The sequence below is a fragment of the Hyperolius riggenbachi genome, chromosome 1 (genome assembly GCF_040937935.1).
Source record: "Hyperolius riggenbachi isolate aHypRig1 chromosome 1, aHypRig1.pri, whole genome shotgun sequence".
Lineage (NCBI taxonomy): Eukaryota > Metazoa > Chordata > Amphibia > Anura > Hyperoliidae > Hyperolius > Hyperolius riggenbachi.
Window position 1 is genome coordinate 375,943,316 of NC_090646.1, and position 19,961 is coordinate 375,963,276.

Consider the following 19,961-nt stretch of genomic DNA (forward strand, 5'->3'; position numbering starts at 1 on the left):
TGTATTTCGCCAGATCCCCCTTGTATATATGGCCAGTGTATATAGTCAGATCCCCTGTATATATAGCCAGAGATCCCCCCCCCTGTATATACCCATATACCCACTGTATGCAGCCAGATGCCTCCCCCTGCATATAGCCAGTGTATATAGCCAGATCCCCCTGCATATAGCCAGTGTATATAGCCAGTTCCCCCTGCATACAGCCAGTGTATATATATAATCGTAATGTGGGCAGCAGCCATCAGAAAATAATCGTAATGTCGGCAGCAGCCAGCAGTCATCAGAAAATAATCGTAAAGTGGGCAGCAGTCACCAGAAAATCACAATGTGGGCAGCAGGCACCAGAAAATCGCAATGTGTGGGCAGCAGTGACCAGAAAATCGTAATGTGGGCAGCAGACACCTGAAAATCGCAATGTGGGCAGCAGACACCTGAAAATCGCAATGTGGGCAGCAGTCATCAGAAAATCGCAATGTGGGCAGCAGTGACCAGAAAATCGTAATGTGGGCAGCAGACACCTGAAAATCGCAATGTGGGCAGCAGACACCTGAAAATCGCAATGTGGGCAGCAGTCACCTGAAAATCGTAATGTGGGCAGCAGTGACCAGAAAATCGTAATGTGGGCAGCAGTGACCAGAAAATCGTAATGTGGGCAGCAGTCACATGAAAATCGTAATGTGGGCAGCAGACACCTGAAAATCGCAATGTGGGCAGCAGTGACCAGAAAATCGCAATGTGGGCAGCAGACACCTGAAAATCGCAATGTGGGCAGCAGACACCTGAAAATCGTAATGTGGGCAGCAGACACCTGAAAATCGCAATGTGGGCAGCAGTGACCAGAAAATCGTAATGTGGGCAGCAGTGACCAGAAAATCGTAATGTGGGCAGCAGTCACATGAAAATCGTAATGTGGGCAGCAGACACCTGAAAATCGCAATGTGGGCAGCAGTGACCAGAAAATCGTAATGTGGGCAGCAGTCACATGAAAATCGTAATGTGGGCAGCAGACACCTGAAAATCGTAATGTGGGCAGCAGACACCTGAAAATCGCAATGTGGGCAGCAGACACCTGAAAATCATAATGTGGGCAGCAGACAACTAAAAATCGCAATGTGGGCAGCAGTGACCAGAAAATCGTAATGTGGGCAGCAGACACCTGAAAATCATAATGTGGGCAGCAGACAACTAAAAATCGCAATGTGGGCAGCAGAGACCAGAAAATCGTAATGTGGGCAGCAGACACCTGAAAATCGCAATGTGGGCAGCAGTGACCAGAAAATCGTAATATGGGCAGCAGACACCTGAAAGTCGTAATATGGGCAGCAGACACCTGAAAATCGCAATGTGGGCAGCAGTGACCAGAAAATCTTAATGTGGGCAGCAGACACCTGAAAATCGTAATGTGGGCAGCAGACACCTGAAAATCGTAATGTGGGCAGCAGACACCTGAAAATCGTACTGTGGGCAGCAGAAACTAGAAAAAAAATGCACCTGTGAAAAAAAAACAAATCACTTACCTGACAGAAGTCTTCTCCTCTCCTGGCATCTGGCACCAGCTCCCCGATGATCCTCCTGCAGCACATCTCCTGCGCTGACAGGCAGAGTGCAGGGCTACGGCAAGATGGCTCCCGAAGCCCTGTACTGGAGACACAGTCTCCAGAGCAGGGCTTCGGCAGCCATCTTGCCGTAGCCCTGATCTGCCTCCGGGAGACTGCGGGGCTGCGGGGAAGAAGCAGCATATCTGGCTGGGGGGTCCCTCAATAGGGAGGGTGACAGCGCTCCCCCCCACACGGCTAGCGGGCCCCGGGCCCCCCTACTGCGCACACACATGAGCAAGCGGCAGCTGCACTATTACATTCAGTGGCTGCCGCTGCTCAGATTCCGGAGGCACTTCCGGTCTAGGTGCAAGGGGGTGGTTCCAGACACCCGGAACAACCCCTTCCGTGCGCCAGTGGGAGACCAGCCAGGGGTCTGTTTGTTGCCCAGGTGGTGAGAGCACTTGGCGAGCTGACTGCACCTTGGGGTGGAAGTCCCAGGCAGTGGCAGTGCTTTGGCCCTGCCTGTACTGCTCAGCTCCATTTGAAAGCTTAGAGTAACTTACTGGTAAAGTGACTCCCAAGTCACACAGCAGTGGTAAGTAGAGGACATAGAGACAGGCTGCACATGCCACTCCTGCTGCCAAGTAATTGCAATATTATGTTAAAAATGATGTCTCTTTCAGGACAGAGGAAATAGTTTAATCCTTGCTAGATTTGGTAGAGCAGGCATAGGTGCACTTGCTGTGCTCAAATTTGCTGACAGGCTTACAGGCTTACCCTGCAGATACATTTAATAGCCAGGTACTGCCTGGGAGTGAGCACCTACCATTCTTTGTTTTGTATTTTTGGAGAACATTTGTGGTTAGTCTCTCTGGTAGTGTGGGCACTTGGTGTGTAGCATGTTGATCCCAGAGGGTGTGAGCGCTTGGGACCCGCCTGTATGACTCACATCCATTTGAAACCTTAGAGCAACTTACAGGTGATGTAGCCCCCAAGTCACACAGCAGTAGTTAAGAGAGAGCATAGAGACAGGCTGCACATGCCACCCCTGCTGCCACGTAATTGCACTATTATGTGCATATGATGTCTCTTTCAGGTCAGAGTAGATAGTGCAATTATTGAGCCCTTGCTAGATCTGGTACTGTGTGATCATCATCATGCCCCAAATTGTCACACGAGGAATTATTCCCAGATCCCTGCTGGGCAGCAATTATCACATGTACACAGTACTTAGCTTTATTCAGAATTGGGTCTGTTCAAAATCCTTTAAACATAAATAAATCATTAACTACCTTGCTTCCCATTTCACTCCAACATAATTGCAATATTTTTTTTCCAAATCCTAAGCTCTCTTCACTGTAAGGGCCTTTTTCCACTAGCCTGCGATTTGCGATTTGCTTCTGATCGCAAATCGCAAGGTACATTAAACTAATGGAAACTGCAGCAGCAATTTCCATTAGTGCGATCCGATTGTGATGCGATTTTGGTCAAAGCGCAATCGTTGTCCTGCCGCGTTTTGTATGCGATTGAGCTGGACTATAATGAGTATAGTAGCTCAATCGCAATCGCATGGTGGAAATTGAAACGCGATTGCGATCGCGATCGGAATCGCGATCGCAATCACGATCGCATTTCATAGTGGAAAAGAGCCCTAAATATTCTGCCCTCAGATAGATGAAAAGGGAAACCTCATCTTTATGAGAGCCACTTGGCTTTTCAATTCCACACTGTTGGACCAATGTCATTCTTCATAAAAGTGTCCTTTTGAATGTGTCAGGGAATAGACAGATTTCTGTTCTTGGAAATGGAGTCCTCATTTAGGAGAGCTATATTATCTGCACAATCTCACTGATATAATGCAACCTACATAACCTACGACACATAAGGCCCACCCTTATTTGCTGGTGGTATTGCTGCTGAGCTGCTTAGAGTGACAACATACTGATCAGCTGTAACACTATATATATTGAGCACCACCGCTACCCAAAATACTGATTAGATGCCACCTTAGCCACTATAAACACTGGGGTCTATGCAGCACCCATTTTGCCAAAGCGCTGCCAGTGTCCAAATTACCTGCTTCTACAATAGCAGCAACAGGAGGAACCATGCACATATAGGTTTGTTTTATCCACGTACATTTCAATACATTGCACTATACACACACATGCAGCAGTGGAGATGACAGCAGTGATAGTGCATTTAAGAAAAGTGGAGCTTTACATTCTTAACCTGGAAACATGCAATTATATTGCCATGGTAGCCAAGAAGTACACTAATCAGGTCCAATTCACTACTGAAGTAATGCAATCAAAAGGATATTGTAGTTACTTGCTGTGTTCTTGTTATTTTCTTGTGGGATATATAGTATTAAGTAAATTCATTCCTGCAAAGAATAAGAATGTATCCATTACTAAACAATGTACATTGCAATTTTAAATAAACAAGTAAAGATCATAATCATGATTTATCCCAGTAGGAAATGCAAAATGTAATCTGTTAAGCCACCACACTTCCTGCTGTTTTAAATTAAGAATCCAATGTACTCTATGCCTCATCTTCAGGAATATGATCAATAATCATAAACCTCAAATCATGCTTGAAGTGTGGAGTTGCCTTAAAGGAATGTACAGTGATTTATTTTTCTTTTTAGCTTTATTTTCTAGATTTAGTACTAAAAATGAAATGGTTTAAATGGTAAACTTTGTAAGTATAATAAAGGCCTAGGAAGGATAGCTCCACAGAGGACAGTAAGGTCTAGCTGTCTGGAGACCTTGCCCTTGTAATGTAAAAAAAAAAAAAGACTAGTAGTATGAAGAGTAAGGGTTAATAGTTAGTAAAAAAAAATTACAGCTGCTGTTTAGATTTACATAACAGTCGGCATCAAAGATTCTATTACTGACCGCTTCTTGACCACTTTTTTGCCCGCTGTAGTGGAATAATTAATCATCCTATTGATGTACGAAAAGATTCCCCTCTCCTTGAGTGAATAGTCGTTGGATCATCCTAATGACATATTCAACTCCAAGAGCATCATAGTAAATCTGGCATCTGCTTTTTTCAAGAGTTACAGAGATAATGTAGCTGAAGGACCCCTCTCTAGTGCCAGACAGGGACAGCAGAGCCTTTCGTGTGCCTGCCTAAAGAGAGTGGATCCTCCAGAGGCTTCCCACACTGTCCTCTGGTCCCCTGCCATTCCCTGGGCCCCTCAAGCACACCTGGGCCTTGCTCCTCTTCTGACACAAGCACAGCCTTGCTGCACCCTCTCAAGGATGGCTGCGCCTCCACAATTGCATGCAGTCGTTCCTGCATGATTGGCTCCAACTTACTCCACAGGCACGGCAGTACCCACACAGAAGCAGTACAACCTCGCTTGTGCCTGAAGAGTTCCTGAAGAGTTTATCTTCAGGGGGTCCATGCTCTGTGTGTGTGTGTGGAGGGGGGGGGGGGAGAGAATGGCACCCAGAAGCTTCCTTCCACTTAGGTATGTATAAACTTTACAATAACTGGAGGGCGCTGCCCAAATAATATATTCGGATACAGTTTAATATTATATATCCTATTTATTGCTGCAACCTACTCAGGTGGGGTGAAACCCCCGTTCCCCACCGTGGCGAGCCGGCCTCTCGCCGCCGATTCCCTGAGGAGGATTGCGGGGACTGATCACCCGAATGACACGAGCTGCCCAGAGCTGATGTGGAAATAGGATATTACAACCATCCACGGGAGCTACACTATACGAGGTGAGATAGACCCAATCAGTGTCCTCAGCTGCGGGAGGAATACCCGAGGGGGTGTCTGCTCTAGAAATAACATAACGCTGTTGGAATACCAGGTGAGACAATATATACCTAATTGGACATTGTGATAACGTGGGGACATCCTGCTGTCATATTGGAAATCAGAAGATGAAATGAACTTTTTCTAGACAAAATGGTCATAATTTCTGCAATCCTAGTTTTATTCTCATCGGAATTTTTGTACATACGTGCATAATCTGCATATTTTTATATATATATTTTTAAAGTGTAGAATATTTTTACAGACACATATATGTATGTGTATTTTTTAAGGGAACCAGGACGCCCATGAGTATTGGTGTACTAGTAGTGAGTGATAGTAATGTGGATGTGGTGAATGCAGCATTTTTATGTATATTTCGCTATAAATCAAATGCAAAGTGAACTAATAAAACAAGAGATTTAAATTCCATATAGTAAGAAAGCAAATATTCAGCGCACCTCTCAATATATTGTTGTATGTATAAACTTGTAGAGGGCATCTTTTTTGCTCTTTTACATCTAGAGGGCAGAGTTTTTGCTCTTTTTTTAAAATATGTGGTCTATTATCATACATTAAAGAATACTTGAGCTGAAAAAATTTTCTGCAGATATACTTTCCTGGGGCTTCCTCCAACTCTTAGAAGCCTCCGTGTCCCTCACCGTAGTTCAGTGACCTGTGTACTGACTTCAAGAAAAAATGCAGCCAGCAGGAATGGAGATAGAATACCAGGTTTTAAGGGGGGTTTTAAAGCCCCAAATTAGGTGTTAAAGCTGTAAAATTTGTATTTTAGGGGATTCAAGCTTCTAAATGATGTGATGTGGATTTTGGTGGAAAACATTGCCAAATGTTGTGTCCTTTTGGGGGAAACACTGCAAAATGATGTATATTTTTGGCGGAAATCAAAAAAATCCTTATGATCTGCCCATTTTACCCACTTGGTGTCCCGAAAACTCTGTATTGTAACCAGCCCTTACCATGTTGTCTCGTTGTTGACGTTACACAGCACTACTCTATTAGATTATACTAGTCGACCCGCGGCGTAGCATACGCCGCATAAGAGGGTAGGAAGGGGGTATTGGGCACAGCGGTGGGGAGGGGGGTTGGACCCCCCTCAACTGGGTCCCCCATGAGTGCTCTACCTCCAGCTTAAGCTCAGCAGGAACCCCCCCCCCCCCCTGGGTCCCCCATGTGCGCTCCCCCTCCTGCTTAAGCACAGTAGCAGCCGCCACTATTAGTAAGAGGCAGCGGGCGGGGATGACTCACCTCTTCCGTGTACCATCGTGCGTTCCTCTGTCATCACTTCCTGCAATGCCGCACACTGTATTGGTTAATTTGCCTTTTTAAAACAGAAGGAAATCTGCAATAATTCAGCTATAAGTGGACATTTGTGGTTACCCACAATGCACTGCTACTAAATATGCAAATGACCCCTTTTCCCCCTTGATAAGCCAAGCAAGCATCCAGAGGCGCTGGTGTATTGCAAGCATATAGCTTTAAATTTTACACAGTCATATCAAACCCACATGTAGACAGCCTGTTTCAGACTTTTGGTCCTCATCAATACATGGCAGGGATTGATACGGCTGTATGAGATAGGGCTTGGACCAGTACAACAGAGTAACCAAGCAGCTCAGGGTGACCCCAAACTACTCGGAATGTATAGGGGGATAAAAGGGACCAAAAAGACCTTCTACTAAAAAAATCAAAGCTTGGTGTAATTTGCCTTCTTAAAACAGAAGAAAATCTGCAATAATTCAGCTATAAGGCCTAGTGCACACCAGAGCGGTTTGGCTGCATTTTGCGATCCGCTTACGGCTGCGGATATGCTTGGGTAATGTATTGCAATGGGCTGGTGCACACTAGAGCGGGAGGCGTTTTGCAGAAACGCATACTCCCGGGCTGCTGCAGATTTTGGATTGCGGAGGCGTTTCTGCCTCAATGTTAAGTATAGTAAAAACGCAAACCACTCTGAAAAACGGCACTTCAGAGCGGTTTGCCAGGCGTTTTTTGTTACAGTAGCTGTTCAGTAACAGCTTTACTGTAACAATACATGAAATCTACTTCACCAAAAATGCTTCACAAAACCGCAAAATGCTAGGTGAAACGCTACAGAAAAAGTGTTTCAAAATCTGCTAGCATTTTGCGGATCTGCTAGCGGTTTTTGGTGTGTATCAGGCATTCGTGAACATTTGTGATTACCCACAATGCACTGCCACTAAATATGCAAATTATTCCTTTTCACCGTTAGTAAGTCAAGCAAGCCTATAGCTTTAAGTTTTATACAGTCATATCAAACCCACATGTGACAGCCTATTTCAGACATTTGGTCCTCATCAGTACATAGCAGGGATTGATAAGGCTGTATGAGATAGGGCTTGGACCAGTACAACAGAGTAACCAAGCAGCTCACGGTGACCCAAACCACTAAGAATGTATAGGAGGATAAAAGAGACCAAAAAGCCCTCCTACTAAAAAAAAAAAAAGCAAAGCTTGGTGTAATTTTCCTTCTTAAAACAGAAGCAAATCTGCAATAATTCAGCTATAAGTGAACATTTGTGGTTACCCACAATGCACTGCTACTGAATATGCAAATTATCCCTTTTTGCCCTTGGTTTGATATGACACTACTTCTTCTTCTTGCTTGGACCAGCCCCTTCTTCTTGCTTGGACCGGCCCTGGGGGCAGGGCGCTACTTCTTCTTCTTGCTTGAAGGTTGAGGCACTTACTCTATTATATATATAGATTGCTACCTCAGTGTGTCCGTGACAGGAAATGCTGAGGCAGTTCTTCCGACTGCTCTTTGTGAACTGCTCTTAAGAACCCGAAGGTTTTGACAAAGGAAGTAAAAAAAATGATCCTTTTCATGGGTCACTACAAGTTGGCTGCTCTGTGCCTGTGAGAAGGAATAGGTGATTAGATGATCTAAGTTGAGCCATGATGGATCTTCAAATTATGACATCTTCAGTATGATGCAGTTGTAAGAAATGGCCAATGCCACATTTAAGAAATGGCAAGCATCTTTGGTCTTTTAGCATTTTTGAAGCCGTATTACAGCTTGGTTGTACTGTTGAAATATCCAATGCAGTAGACATTTTAATATCTTCCAACAATGAGATCCTTTTGATGCTTCATAAGCTGTAGTCTGACCCAGTCCTGACTCAGACAGGAACTGCCACTTACATAGCTGATGTTTAACTCTTTCAGGCAGAGAAAGAAAAAAAGGAACACAGCATAGTTATTTGTCTGCTCGGCACTGCACATACACATATCTATCTCATCATGTCACATGTTAAATCGGGTATCCTTTAAAATAACCATATTACCCAAAGTATCCAGTAACCACAGACATGCTTGTGTAAGTGGCTGGATCACCACAAAAAATATACAACCACTAAATGAAGTTTATATGATGTTTACTCAATAGTTACTAGTGAGTGGAATGTCACTACCATACAAGCACTTAAAGTAAACCTGAAGGGAAAAAATACCAGAAATGGGTATTTACCTCAATAGAGGTCCTCTTCACCTTGACTGTACTAGCTCTGGAAGTCCCCATACGTTTTTGATGAGGACCTTGCTGAAGAGTGTGCGGGGCCATGCTCCCGTTCATGTCAAACATGGCCACACTGTGCAGGTGCATGACACCTCGCACTTGCACAGTAGCATGGAGGTTTCACTTTTCCCGCCGAACCTGAGTGACTCTGTGCTACTGTGTGCATCCGTTCATGGATGGGATGCAGTGACCAACTTTCAGAGGGTCCAGCACTGGATTGGTAGTCGGGAGGAAGACATGGGAAGCCTATGTAGAATCCAAAGGTTTCCCTCCACTGAAGTACATATCTAACTTTTGCATTTTACAAAATTACAGGTTTGCTTTAAAATAATGTTTTTATTTTTTCAATTGTCACTAAACAGTAAATGAAATGTTTAATAATAAACAAGTCAATGACATGGCTGTGTAAGTGGCTGTAATGTCGCTAAAAATGTACAACCACTACATAAAATATTTTTCCTTAAGTTTACACAGAAACGTAAGAGAATGACCATAAACAAATCATGTTATTTTAAAGCAGCCTGTAGAAATAGCATTCACATAATTATTTCTAAGAGGTTTTCCACAAACTACAATCAGACTCTTTGAGTTCTTGCTGAGATACACTACTAAAACAGCTGAGCTCCAGGGCCTCTAGAAAACTTTTTGTGATTTGACAGCTTCATCTTGTCTCCTACTTCCTAAGGACTCTGATATGGAGAGATCAAATTATCTACACAGGAAGAATGAACTCCCTCATGTAGCCTCAGCTGCAGCAGCTATCTTGAATATTGGCAAATACATTTCTGTGTTTATTTATTAGGATGAAAGCATATACCATAGGAGAAGTGACGGCAAGAGCTGGACTGCATCAACTGCCGAAGACCGAGAGAACTTTCATCTCCCTGTATAGAAAACTGCTCTTCACATAAAAAAATATAAACATAACAATTACAAAATCCAGAAGTGTGTGGTCTCATCATACATGGGACACACTAATTAAGATGTGATCATATGATTAAAAGAAGCATTTTATTTGGAAACTGAACCCCAAATTCAGATTTGGGAAAGCATGACAAGTTCAATTGTTTCAAATAGAATCTAAAGACTGCAGAATTTCCTTAACCACTTGAGGACCACAGTGTTAAACCCCCTTAAAGACCAGGCCATTTTTCTCTTAATAGGCCACTGCAGCTTTAGGCCAAGCTGCAGGGCCTCACAACACAGCACACAAGGAATTCCCCCCCCCCTTTTCTCAGAGCTGTCTGTTGGTGGGGTCAGATCACCCCCCGCATGTTTATTTTATTTTGTAAATATTTGTGTAATTTGGTTTTTAATAAATATAGCTTTTTATTTTTTTACTTTTTTTCCCTCCCTCCCTGCAGCCAGCCAATCATGGCGATTGGCTGTCATAGGCTTCAGTCTATGAGAGCCGATTGCTCTCTTGTGCCCCAGGGTGATAGCCATGTCACACGGCTGTCCCCAGTACAGCGCTGCAGATTGCAGTGCTGTACTAAGTGAAAAGACGGCAGCTTCGCCGTCTAACAGTCTCAGAGCGGCGATCGCCGCTGGGAGACTGAAGGCTCCGCTCCGCCTTCCAAGCAGGAGATGCGTACGCAGCCTGCACTCGATCTCCTGCACAAGACGGCTCCAGGACCTGACGCCAATTGGCGTTAGGCGGTCCTGAGGCTGCCACCGTGGTCACGCCCACTGGCGTGAGGTGGTCTTAGGGTAGTTACTTATTTTTCAAACAACAGTGCTGGCACTTCTTTCCTGTTCTGGAGACCTTCAACATTTTTAACACTGGTGGGCACAGCAGATTACTCATGGACATTAGTGATTCTGGTGTCAGGAAGTGAGGGATGGCAATACAACTTCGACAGGTGTACTAACTCTTTTCTACTTTCCCACTATAATGGGGAATCACAAAAGAATGTTGCTATCAGCTGATTAATCATAAAACTGAAGTTTTCTAGCAAATCTTGGATAGCCATAAGTGAGAACATTTCTGGCAGTGTAGCAAGAATTTCCTCTAACTTCGGGTGGTACCTCAAATTTTCACTGAAACATTTTCACGAATTGCATTGCTGCCAACTTAAGTGGTTAATAACAAAACCCCCATAAAAATGTGCTATGTTAAGCAGAAGAGTGGAAACAAGGGAGGGTAGAGGGGGAAGTTGTTTTTTGTTCATGAAGACCCTAAAAATTATGATTGAAAAAAATGTTTTTAAAATGTGATTAAATAACAGATCATGTATCTACCCATCAGTACTGAACGGATTTCCTCCTTGGGTTTCCTGTTGGTCAATACGCAGTTATTGTGTACTGACCAACAAGAAACCCTGAGGCAAATTCCAATGCTTTTGCCAGATATTACTGTAGAGTCGCAATACTGCTGTATACGGATCTTTGGCAAATTTGCCTATTATCTGCATTAAAAATGCTTCCTCCCAAGCCTCTTTAACCCCTTGTCACACATGCAGGCTGGCATAGCCAGAATTTGGAGCTATATTCCTCTATGGAGGAACACACGCCTCATCTGAAAAAATGCTGTTACACCTAATATGATTTCAGATGCATTCCGTGTTCAGAAACCAGACACAGTAGAAATGGGTCCATATGTAATTTAAAACATTGAAATCATAAATGTGTGATTTTTTTAATGTATTATTTTTCTCTCTCTGTGCATTGCTTATGCCCCCTTTAAGAGGAACTCCAGTGAAAATAATGTATTAAAAAAAGTGCTTCATTTTTACAATAATTATGTATAAATGATTTAGTCAGTGTTTGCCCATTGTAAAATATTTTAAATCCCTGATTTACATTCTGACATTTATTACATGGTGACATTTTAACTGTTGGCAGGTGATGTCGCTACTGCATGCTTTTTGGCAGTTGGAAACAGCTGTAAACAGCTATATCCCACAATGCAACATGGTTCACAGACCGGAAACTGCCAGGAGTACCACGGCCCTCAGAGTTTCTTGTGGGAGGGGTTTCACCACAATATCAGCCATACAGCACCCCCTGATGGTCTGTTTGTGAAAAGGAATAGATTTCTCATGTAAAAGGGGGTATCAGCTACTGATTGGGATAAAGTTCAATTTCTTGATCGGAGTTTCTCTTTAAGGGCTAATTCACACTACAAGAGCTTTTCTAAGCGCATTATGGTTTCAAAAGCTCTTGCTTATTTAATTATATATTTATTTATTTTGATTTATTTATTGCATTTATTAAGTGCCAACATATTATGCAGAGCTGGACATTAGTTAAGGTTACAGACAATATTTAGGGGTGACATACAGCAATAAGGCAATACAGGAATACGTGCAAACCAGATCATGCAGCAGAGTATAAGTACAAGGTAATGTTTAGTCAGTCACTGCATGGGAGCATGGAGATTAGGCAAGTCGAGTACACTCAGATCCATAGGATGGGTGCACGTAATGGAGGTGCATGAACAGGTAGGAGACATAAGGAGTAGGACCCTGCTCAAAGGCTTACAATCTAGAGGGAGATGCTATCCTATGTTGTCAGAATTCTAACAGTTTTATTTATGCAGGAAAAGCTGTCATATGTGTATGTTTTAAGTTTTAATGTTCTATGCAAAATTTCGTTGTAAACTGTAAAGTTAGAGTACTTCTTTAAAATATTGCTCTGTGACATCTCAGCATATTCCAGACAGTGGAACTCATAATGATTATATTATTTTAGTTACAGAGGCTAAAACATTCTTGTTTGTTAGAAGCATCTTTCAAATGTCATGGTCAAGATAAGCGTACTGTGTAAGGACTGAAAAGAACAAGTTAAAACTCACATTACTGCAGTAATTATATATGTACATTTTCTTAATTATTACACATAAATATTATTAATATAAATATTAATAATCAATACAGTCCTTCTAAAGAAAGAAATAATTATTGCTAAAACCTATAATATAATTTAATACTTTGAAATACATTTAATGCTGGATTTTGCCAGTGGTACTTAGAGACAGTAAAACATTTTCATAAGATTGTTTATGTTCTTCTTGCTTGAAGGACGCCTAAGCTAGCTGAACAGTCATAGCTGATAACACATGGGCCCATATGCAATTCACTTTTTCACCTGAGTTTTCACCTAGGTGATATTTTTAAACTTGTCAATAAAATGCTTTTTAAGACACCAGAAAGCGAGAAAATACTCAAAATTATTTTAATATTTCTTTTTCACCTACTTTGTGCTACTTTTTTAGTTAAAAAGTACTGGAAAACTACTTTAAATCGAAGATGAAAAATTATCTCCTAGGAGAAAACTCAGGTGAAAAAGTGAATTGCATATGGGCCATGATGTTTTGGGAACAGGCCTTATAAAAAATGTACAACAAGGGGTTTTCCCAATTAGTTAAACATGATGAAATGCTGACATCTGTCGCTTGAAGTTATTATATTTATTCACTAGCTGGTCGCCCGGCGTTGCCCGGGTATGTAATTGGCTAGTGTTAGCTCTGTCCACTTTTTCTAATCCTAACACACAATTACTCAATGATGACCTAGTTTGTGAGCTTTGCGGTCTTTGGCATCAATAATTGGCATTGAAATGAAATAAATCTAATTGGCTGTGGCTCCACTCCTTTGAAAATCAATAGGTGCATTTTTATTAGCTTTTGTAGGCTCCACCCACTTTTCTGAATATTAATCCCAGTCACCCAGTGACCAACTGTGCAAAGTTTAAGAACCCTGCCATTGACAGACAGTGTAAGAACGGCTGCAGTTTACATTCTGGCAGTTAAATTTGTATTTTTCTCCACCCACTGATGTCCTAATGTTTCCTGGGCATGTATTTGGCAGCTGTTAGCTGTGGCCATTTTTTCTAACCCTAACATATAATTGTCAATAGTCAATGACCAAGTTTGTGAGATTTGTGGTCCTTGGCATGAATAATTTTCAGTGAAATGAAACACATGTGATTTGCTGTTTGTGGCCCCACCCCTTTTCTAAATATTTAACCCCAGTCACCCAATGATCAACTCTACCAGGTTTGAGGCTTGTGCCATTAACAGTGCAAAAATGGCAGCAATTAAATATTTGCCTTGAAAATCAATAGGTGAATTGTGATTGGTTTTTGTAGGCTCCACCCACTTTTCTGAATATTAATCCCAGTCACCCAGTGACCAACTGTGCAAAGTTTTAGAACCCTACAATTAATAGTGTAAGAATGGCTGCAGTTTACATGTTCCCAGTGAAATTTGTGTTTGTCTCCGCCCACTGAAGACTCGACATTGCCCAGGTATGTATTTGGCTGGTGCTGGCTCCGCCCACTTTTTCTAACCCTAACACAAAATTACTTATTGACCGAGTTTGTGAGCTTTGTGGTCTTTGGCATCAATAATTTGCATTGGAATAAAATAAATATGATTGGCTGTGGCTTCACCCCTTTTCTGAATTTGAACCCCAATCACCCAATGGCCAACTGTACCAGGTACAGGTGATTAACAGTGCAAGAATGGCATCAATTAAATATTCCCCTTAAAGATTAATAGGTGGATTTTGATTGGCTTTTGTAGGCTCCACCCACTTTTCTGAATATTAATCTTAGTCACCCAGTGACCAACTGTGCAAAGTTTGAGAACCCTACCATTAATAGTGTAAGAATTGCTGCAGTTTACATTTTCTCAGTGAAATTTGTATTTTTCTCCACCTACTAATGACCCAGAATTGCCCAATTATGTATTTGGCTGGTGTTGGCTGCGCCCACTTTTCCTAACCCTAACACACAATTACTCAATTACTCAATGACCAAGTTTGTGAGCTTTGCGGTCTTTGGTATCAATAACCTGCATTAAAATAAAAGCAATCAGATTGGCTTTTTGGGGCTCCACCCCCTTATATAAATTTAAAACCCAGTTACGCAATGATCAACTGTACTAGGTTTGAGGCTTGTGCCATTAACAGTGCAAGAATGGCAGCAATAAAATATTCCCCTGAAAAATCAATAGGTAATTTTTTATTGTTTTTTGTAAGCTCCACCCACTTTTCTGAATATTAACCCCAGTCTCCCAGTGACCAACTGTGCAAAGTTTGAGAACCTTACCATTAACAGTGTAAGAATGGCTGCTGTTTACATTTTCCCAGTAAAATTTGTATTTGTCTCCGCCCACTTATGACCCTGTGTTGTGCGCTTATGTATTTGGCTGGTGTTGGCTGTGCCCACTTTCCTAACCCTAACACACAATTAATCAATTACTCAATTACCAAGTTTGTGAGCTTTGCGGTGTTTGGCAACAATAATTTGCATTGGAATGAAACAAATCTGATTGGCTATTTGTGGCTCCACCCCCTTTCTGAAATTGAACCCCAGTCACCCAATAATAAACTATACCAGGTTTGAGGCTTGTGCCATTAACAGTGCAAGAATGGCAGAAATGTAAATATTCCCCTTGAAAATTAATAGGTGAATTTTGATTGGCTTTTATAGGCTCCAACCAGTTTTCTGAATAATAATCCTAGTCACCCAACGACCAACTGTGCAAAGTTTGAGAACCCTACCACTAACAGCGTAAGAAAAACAAAAGTTTGCTTTCTTAAAACAGAAAGAATTTGCAATAATTCAGGTTGGAGTGAGCTTGAGATGTCTCCCAGTGCATCAATGCTGAATATATGCACATTAACCATTGTTACCCTTAACAGCTAAACACACCTCCAGAACTGCTGGACTGCAATGATGTGTCAGCTTGTTAATTTGTACAGAGCCATAATAATCCAACATGCATACAGACTGTTTTGGATTGTTTGATCCTCATCAGTGCATGGCATAGATTAATTTGGCTCTATGCAGTAGGGCTTGTAACACCGAGAGGTACAGACTAACCAGCAAACTCATGGTGACCCAGAACTCATTGCAGTGTTTAAGGGACTACAATGGTTCTAAAAGCCCCCTTACTAAGATGTTAAGAAAAACAAAAGTTTTCTTTCTTAAAACAGAAAGAATTTGCGATAATTCAGGTTGGAGTGAGCTTGAGATGTCTCCCAGTGCATCACTGCTAAATATATGCAAATTAACTATTCTACCCTTTGAAACACACCTCCAGTGTAACAGTTTAAAGGATACCCCAACTGAAATGTGACATAATGAGATAGACATGGGTATGTACAGTGCCTAGCACACAGATAACTATGCTGTGTTCCTTATTTTATTTTTCTGCCTGAAAGAGTTAAATATAAGGTATGCAAGTGGCTGACTCAGTCCTGACTCAGACAGGAAGTGACTACAGTGTGACCCTCACTGATAAGAAATTCCAACTATAAAACACTTTCCTAGCAGAAAATGGCTTCTGAGAGCAAGAAAGAGGTAAAAAAGGGGAATTTCTTATCAGTGAGGGTCACGCTGTAGTCACTTCCTGTCTGAGTCAGGACTGAGTCAGCCACTTATATACTTGATATTTAACTCTTTCAGGCAGAGAAAGAAAAAAAGGAACACAGCATAGTTATCTGTGTGCTAGGCACTGTACATACACATGTCTATCTCATTATGTCACATTTCAATTGGGGTATCCTTTAAGAATGGCTGCAGTTTACATTTTCCAGTGAAATTTGTATTTGTCTCTTTTTGGTTATAGGAATAAAAAGTATCCTATACTTTATTCCAGGTAATGTACTATGTGTGTGCCAAATTTCATTCAAATCCGTTCAGCCGTTTTTGCGTGATCGAGTAAAAAACATCCAAACATCCAAACATCCGAACTTTCCCATTTATTATATTAGTAGGATTTGAAGATTTTCGTGACAGTGGTCCTTTAAGCTCATACCTACTTTTGATTCTTTTTGTTATCAGAATATGATCATCAATTGGATCATAAACTTCAGTGGGGCAGAAAGTGGAAACAGAAAGTATCAGAAGTAGTAAGATTTAAAAAAAAAAAAAAAAAAAAGCACTTGTTTAGAAAGAAACAGTTGTAAACCTGACAGGTGATGTTTAATACAGCATACATGATGCACAGCGATCTCACATTCATTTACTCTATAACCTTTGTCTCACTTGCTCAGTTGAACAAGCAATTCCTTCAGCCCTGGTCCAATGATAAAGGAGGGATAATCAGCGAAATCTCATTGCACAGCATAGTTCAGGTCATGCATTGCGGATTAAATATAAATTGCATGATACAGTTTGACCTTGTCTAACTTAGTTATTTTTAAATGTTCTCTTCCCCATACCGGTGGTGAATTTAAAAAACACAATCAGCTGTACGGTTTTGAATTTGTGTTTATCAGAAATCTTACATTGGAAATATTTCTGTCCAAGCAGGAATAGCAGGCAAACTGAAAATATTTTACAAGTACATAGTAAAAAGCTGATATAGAAGCCATGCAAGTTTTTTTTTTTTATCTGATAGTTTCTAAAGTAATAGAAATTTGAGTTAGGCTTGACCAGTCCAATAAATTATAGCAGTATATTTTGGTTGTGAAATTGGAAATGCTATCTACGTTATTATTCTGTAGTTTATGCTTTTTCTTCCGTAAAAGCAATGCGTTCTGATTGCATATCATACCATCTGATTTCCTCTGTTGTCTCTTTTGCTCCACTACTGCCTTGGCAAAACAGCAGATACAAGAGGAACAGAGATGACTTCTGCTTTTTCTAATTCATGCATTTCATTCTTCCTAGTGGTTATCAGCCATAGAGCAAACTATAGAAGGGAACTTCTGTTGAATCAAACTGCATGGCTGGGCTGATATCTCACCCTAAGCCTTTGCTTACTCTTCTGTTGTGTTTACAATCACATTTCACATGCAGCTTTATGAAATAATCCCAGTTAAGTCCAATTCAATGTTCATATTGTGCAGTCTATATGTGCTTGGAACAGCTGTTTGAAGATGCGTACTGTTGCCCTGGATTTGTGCATATTTTTAAGGTAAAAGCCAAGGCCATGGACATGAATGTACTGATTGAAATATTGATATCCATAGACAACATGAAGACAAGCTTGGTGCTAACCAAATAGGTATTGGCTGGGATTGGTGAAAAGGAATGTAGAGTTCAACTGGATGGGGATTATTGAGGTAGCTACTTGGTTCACAACTAGATTAAAGTGGTCTAAAACTCCGACATACCATTCAATAAAAACGTGTTTTCCTACTTTTTATTATTCATACAGTTATCATATTTGCATTTGTGCATAAGTAATATTGTCTGTTTACAAATTACAAGCTTCCAAAGTGTAGTTCATTGTGCCCTAAAAGCTGCCATTGCATTTTATTCAAACTGCTTTGTATTATATATTAACATCTTCTAATTAGCTGTTCTGAGCTGTTTGTGTGTTTGAAGCACAGAGAGCTTCACAGAGAGTGCCTTTTAACTTGTTGCACTGTGTTTACATACCTTGTAAGAACATTGGAATGCAAACAAATATACTGTTATCTACAGTTTGGATGAGGATTTGAAGCTGAATAGCAGGACAAAGTGCTTTGTTTAACCATTTCAGTGATGTTCTGCTTAAAAAAATGTGTGGGGTAGTAGCTTTCAAGCTGTGAGGAATCTTTTACAGCAAAGTAGAAATTCTGACTTTCAGACCACTTTAAGGGGTAGGGTAAAAATTGCAATAAGGACTAGTTAAGTTAACCATTCCTAATACATTTCACCATTTGTATGATGTTAAGTAGCTAATTCTGGGGTAGTGGTGCTATATAGAACCAAGAATTTGACTGCTGCAATGAGAAAGGGAATACAGATAAGGCCAGACATGTGCTGATGGTATGAAAATTTATTATCAGGCATATTGGTGGGTGGAGGTGCCCAAAATAGAATAAGTAAAAACATTTTAAGGAAGGAAAGGTTTTGTTGGCTTACCTATCCTGAAGATCTCAAAATAACCAATATAACTCAATGTTCTTTTTAAAATTTTATTGCACACGGTAGGGTCAGACAATGCATTTCACAGGCAATTTCCTGCTTCCACAGGTCAATAGTAACTACCAAAAATATGCCTAGTGGAAAACGTAATTCACATATATAAATGAATACATACACATGCTTATCATATAAACAAGCCTAACTTGACATAAAAAAGTCAATAGATCATCATCATAGAGAATACATAATACATTAATAAATAAACAGATCCTCACTAAAAATCAATAAATACTATTAAACCTAATCAGTTAGATCAAGAATTACATACATAACAACCCTAATCTACCTGAATACAAAGTATCTTACAACCGTACATGATAACATACATCAAAAGATATAAGATGATACATGATTGTCAACTTATTTATAATCCTTGGTGAATTTCAGATTTTTTTTAAACCCTAATCATGGTTTATAGTTGGACTAGGAAACCTAAGCCCGTTTAAAAATGGGCTCTAGGTCTGTGTTACTTGCCGCAGGCACGCGCACCCGCCACCCGCTGCGCACACCCCCTGCCGTGCGTCCGCAACCTCCGCACACCTGGCCGCCCTCTCATAAGCCGTCTGCTGGGCTCCCTGGCCCTGTCCCCCTGTCTCTGTGAGGCTGGGTCCGTGCTGCGCACATGCGCAGTAGCAAAAAGCAAGGACCAGCTACACAGAGACAGCACACACAGGGACACGGGTTTTATTATAGATACCTAATAGATAAAACAGGAGGAGATAGACAGCAGTTCCAAATGGAGACTGCACCCGAATTGACCATCTGCATAGATGTGTAGAGCCCGAAACACAGGCAGATTACACAACTTGCATTCAAAACAGATGCAGCAAATAGAGGACGTTAACTTCCAGAAACAGTTTGCGTGCAGAATGTGTAGTACCAGACTCTTCCACGATGTTGATGTGCCCTCATGGAAGAGACCTAACCACTAAACCTAACCACTAACCAGGCCCGGACTGGCGGGGGGGGGCTGGGGGCTCCGCCTTTCATTCAGTTATTTAGGGCCCGTCTGGTGTCTGGTGTGGTGTATTCAGGTTTGTTGTTGTAGGGCAATGTGAAACACTAGGCTGGCTGATAAAAGTGCAATTAGAGGACAGGACAGCTGGTAAATATAGACAGCATGATGCAGAGCTTCCCTGGAGGGTCCCTGGGAAAATATCTGTCTGGTCTCTCCCCATTGTTATAATGACTGCATGTTTAGATAAAGTGTTAAACAA

At 41.3% G+C, this 19,961-nt stretch overlaps 1 protein-coding gene across 1 annotated transcript in view; it reads right to left on the reverse strand.

The window, feature by feature from the left end:
- Positions 1–3,664: 3,664 nt before the first annotated feature.
- The window catches only part of LOC137551591 (uncharacterized), a 261,627-nt gene continuing 245,330 nt past the window's right edge, over positions 3,665–19,961 (reverse strand). The window contains exon 2 of the mRNA XM_068271353.1: positions 3,665–3,924. Within this exon, the coding sequence (XP_068127454.1) occupies positions 3,884–3,924 (41 nt within the window). The 3' untranslated portion in view covers positions 3,665–3,883. The remainder of the gene's footprint in view (positions 3,925–19,961) is intronic.